General features: G+C 33.7%; 1 protein-coding gene across 2 annotated transcripts in view; it reads right to left on the reverse strand.

Moving 5' to 3' along the window:
* Positions 1 to 319, reverse strand: part of LOC112463336 (calcitonin gene-related peptide type 1 receptor) — a 23440-nt gene extending 23121 nt beyond the window's left edge. For both annotated transcript variants that reach the window (XM_025029692.1, XM_025029693.1), the window contains exon 1: positions 263 to 319. In XM_025029692.1, the coding sequence (XP_024885460.1) occupies positions 263 to 296 (34 nt within the window). In that variant the 5' untranslated portion in view covers positions 297 to 319. The remainder of the gene's footprint in view (positions 1 to 262) is intronic.
* Positions 320 to 4878: the final 4559 nt, after the last annotated feature.

The raw sequence follows: 4878 nt of genomic DNA on the forward strand, positions 1-4878 counted from the left end.
ATATATATAAATTAATGACAGAATATATCCCCTTAGCGCCATAAGTATATGTATATATATCCATCAATGTCTTGAACAATTGTAAAAAAATTCAAATAAAATATACTTTGTACATTAATGTTACAAAAATAGAAACACATGTAAAAAAATTGAAAGAATTTTTTTAATAAGTACTGAAAGTTAATTGTGTATCGAAAATTCCATCTATATAGAAAAATGTAATAAAAATATTAAGGGATTGCTTCTTATTTTGATAACTTACTGGTAATAAATCCCGTCCAATATTCTTGCTTCATTTATATATGTTCTGTCTTATATTTTTACTCCAAATTCTTCTTCTTTTCTTCCTCCCTACCTTGTCCAATAAATCTCTCTCCATGGATTCAGTTAAGTTATAACGCAGCGAAACTCCTCTCTCATCTCGTTGCAGCAGCTGGCGATGCACTTGGCAAGTTTTGACGGAAACAAGTTTCTACGAAACGTCAAAGGGAAAAGTTTGGTATCGAAATATTTTTTTCCCCCGGAAAGAAGCGGTCCTGGTTCGGGGCATGCAATCAGGCGACGTTTGTGCACAGTCGAGAAAGAATGATTGTGCATATTGTGTTCGAAATGACTGGTCCGGAGAAAGAAAGAAAGAAATTGTCCGGGAGTAGATAGGCCAGAACGATTCGCTCGTTCGCGAGATTTGCACGATCCACGGATACGCACAACGATCCGAGAGATGATGCGAGTCGCGGATTGATATAATACCTCGGATATCTTTGGATATCAAGTACTGTGAAGTGAATTGAGCAGCGAAACTTTGTTAATATCGTCATAGTGCTCGGGCAAAAGTTCCGGTACCTGTTTCGCCGATACTGATACATCGCGCTACGATGACGCCGACCAACGTCGACCAACACCGACGACATCGACGGTCGACGGCGCGGTGTCGCGGTGTCGGCTGTCGGCGTTGCCCATGGTGAAGGATCGATAACGCTCACGAACGATCTCATGCGCGGCGTATCAATTCGCCGCATCCGTTCGCGGACAGCGAGTGCTTAGCTGCAGATTCGACGCTAATAGATCACGGACCAGAGGAAGAGGAGGAATTAATTAGTGTTTGCGTAGTTCTTGATGTCTGGAAGAGACGGTACGATGTATTCGTTAAGTTACTGTTGAATATACGCTTGGAGAAAACATTTTTGTCGACATTTTTCTTTCACAGGAATGTGTGATGCGTGGTTTTAGAAGAAGCTGCTAAAGTATCTCGTAAAACTCGATATTATAGCTAACCGCTATCCGACCTACTTTTATGCGTGTAACATCCAGACGAAATTTACATTTGATCTTGAGCGGTTATCGAATTTTCGCTTTTTATTGAGAATTAAATCGGATTTAGAACCGCACCCGGCGCGGCGTTTCGGCGAATAACGTTGAGAGTACATTTTAACGCGGAGCTAATCGATATTCGTTTCGTTGCTCCCGCGGATTTTCACAACGTTTACGTTTACTTATATCCATAGAAATCATCGCAAAGTTTATATAGTTACGCTCGACGTTATCCGTCGTAAAAATTCTGAAATCAAAAATCCGTGCACGTTTTGCGCGTTGCGCATTAATTAAATCCTGACATAGATATCTCAATATAGCTATAGAATATAACGTCAATCATATAAAAGCAAAATTGGATATTTTGCCTCTTGAATACATTCATAAAAATATAATAATAAAATGTTGTAATACCGAAAGGGAATGGTTATCTTTTCAGTATAGTCGTACGTTTGTCAAACACATTAGTGTATGTAAATATGCGCTTTCCAACGATCACGTGTGTGTTGCACATTGCTGCGATTTTTATTTCTTTTTTCACCCTAATGCGCGGAAAGTTTTAACGGAGAGATATATTTGCAGCTGATTTATTTCGTTTACTTTTCGTTTACTTTTATTTACTTCTCACAAAATACTGAAGATTCTCTTCGCGAATATCACGTAAAGTGACCTATTTTCTCGTCAGTGTTAGTCTTTTCGCGACAACGCGACGAGACCACAGCTATATGGCGTGGCCAAGTGTCACTCTAAAAGCACTATCCTTCTCCATATGTGTACAGCTGAAATGCAATTCTACAAAGTATTGTAAATCGTTCAAGATACTACTGCAATTTGTCTATAATTTAATAACGTGTCCCCGCTATGTGATTCATGCTCTATAAATTTAACGAAAATCTTCGGCGAATTATAATTATAATGATTTTTTTTATACGAAAGATGTGTTTTCCGCAAGTTACTTACAGCGGTCTTATATATAATAAAAGCGCTGAATATTGCGACAATAACAGCATGCTTGGATACAAAAAGAGTCTATACGAAGGTCCAAGCATTCCATGCAATCAGATTTTTCGTTTTTGATAGCCTAAAAACTTTTTAGCTCGCAACGTAACCGTAATCCGATCCATTAAGCACCAAAGTAGGGAAGTGAGCTATATCTAAGATGTTCCATTTTACCAGACCAGTTTCATTTTACCAGACCAGTTCCATTTCTTCTTTTCCAGCACGTAAAGAGAAGAAAGAGATTGAATGAAAGATCGCGAATTCGTATCAATTTCATTCTTTTGCTTCGACGATAGAGTCAATATTAAAGATAAGCATAAAAAATGTAATATATAAGCTTATGTTTTATTAATATATTCAACCTTTTGAAATAGCACAAACATTTTTATAATATTTAATCCATTCAATAACTTTTTAAATTAAAAAAAATTTATACATGCAAAAAATAAAAAAAATATATGATGATTTAATATTATTAATAAATGATGAATGATAAATGCAATCATAGAAATCTTGCCCGTAAATCAACTTTTCGGTATGCTTTGTGAAATTTTCTTTTTATGTTGCTGTGTCACCTTGTACTTATTACTTGGCTTTAAGAAACAGTTTTATTATCATCACTTATTAGTTTATTCTACTAATAATATTTAAGAGCTGCTCATTCTATTTATTGTTTATACGTTTCGAACATTTATCGTTGTTTTAATCCTTATCGATTCTTTTTCATTAGTGATGTAAGTTATTTCATTATTAACTTTATAATGTCATGAAAAGAACTCACATTTAACAAAACGTAATCAATTTGTTCCGAACAAGATCAGATAAATTTTGTAAATGTAATAAAATGCCCATTATGCGAACAAGCTTAAAAATAATAATAAGTCTATTATGTTAATTATAATAGCATGAAATATTTAAATATAAAAAATACAGATAAACTATTAATATGTTGACTGTCCACTGTCCAGCGAATTTTCTACATAGAATTATTCACCTAACTTAATGACTCGCAATCTATTCGTTGTATGGCAAATATTATAAACAAAAATTACACAATAGCATGAAGCATGAAGAGGAATTCATAGTATGAAGAGGAATATACACTACAGCAATTTTTTTTCCTGCATTTTTTATATATTAAGAAGATTATACTTTGAGTTTTTTAAATAAAATATCTCATATTTTTTTTAATAAAAATGGAAAAAGCAATGAACACTGGATAAAAAAAATATTAAGCCATATTAGATCTAAAATTTATATTTAATAAGCTGTTTGCAATAGAAGTTCTACTCGTATATTAAATACTGTTCAAAATGCTGACCAAATCGATACAAACATTTAATCGATTTATAATTAAAAAACATTCTACAGTGTCAATTAAGAGATTCTAATACGTGGTTTTGTGATACGTTCTTACATATCTTTTGGTGGTGTTGGTGGCTTACAATGAACTTCATTTTTATTATATTAGTAGAATCAGTGTAGTAGAATAAGGTAAGTGATGATGGACCAAGAATGGGACCTTGAGATACCAGGTGGAATATTGAAGTGGAGAAAGGAAAAGGGGAAATTTCTCAACAGGTACTGCTTGCTATGCTCCTCCTATTTATAAGGATTGCAATAAAAAGACAGCAGAGCAGAATAGGCCGTATTATCTACTGCCGAAGTTTAGGAGGCTAGGAAAAGATCGTGACTGACCGTCTAGAATGCTTTTGTAAAACCAATAATGATCAATACGGTCAAGGACCTAAAATCGAATTTTCACAGTATATACAATATTCTTATTTCAAGGACAAGCAACAAATAAGCTACTGTGATTGACGATCCCTTGAGTGCGCGCACATGCAATTCGCGATAACAAAGCCGATTAATTATATTTTGCTGAATTAACATACATGGTATGAAGATTGTATCGCTACCGCATCGAAGGCGCGGCCCACATGTTCCGTCCAATATCTCCGTTTAATTCAGGGAACATGACGCGATTATTATCACCTTCGTAGCTATCGATCAAAAATTTATCCATTATTTCGATATGTATTTCCTGTATGTTACTTATATGCGTTTTTTTCAAGTTTCTTCAAAAGATGTAAACACATACATTGAGACTTATTTTTTTTATATTTCAAATATAAAAAATTCATGTATTGTAGCCCACAAACAAGTTACGTTAGATATTAATATTTGTCTGCAACATATAGACGTATATAATAAACTGACAAGGGAAGGGTCGACCCTCGGGGTCACCAATTTTGTCGAAATTTTACTAAAATGTAGTATTGATATAGAAGTGACAAATGCTGTACGGAGACGATGCGCTTCTCAACCGTTGCCGAGAAAAAAAATAAAAATATATAAAAATAAAAAAAATATAAATAAAAAAATATATATATATTGGCGGGGATATATTTACATAATATTAAAAAAATTGTATGTATATTTATTGGATTTATTAGTTTTGTATAGGTATAAAAAAAGGTTACAATAAAAAAGGCGTACACAAGAAGAATATTATAATAAAATGATTGCGATTATTCGTCGTCTTGCTCTGTAACTTTACAAACTTTA

Source organism: Temnothorax curvispinosus, unplaced genomic scaffold, assembly GCF_003070985.1.
Source record: "Temnothorax curvispinosus isolate PA1 unplaced genomic scaffold, ASM307098v1 QBEX01013138.1, whole genome shotgun sequence".
NCBI classification, from domain to species: domain Eukaryota; kingdom Metazoa; phylum Arthropoda; class Insecta; order Hymenoptera; family Formicidae; genus Temnothorax; species Temnothorax curvispinosus.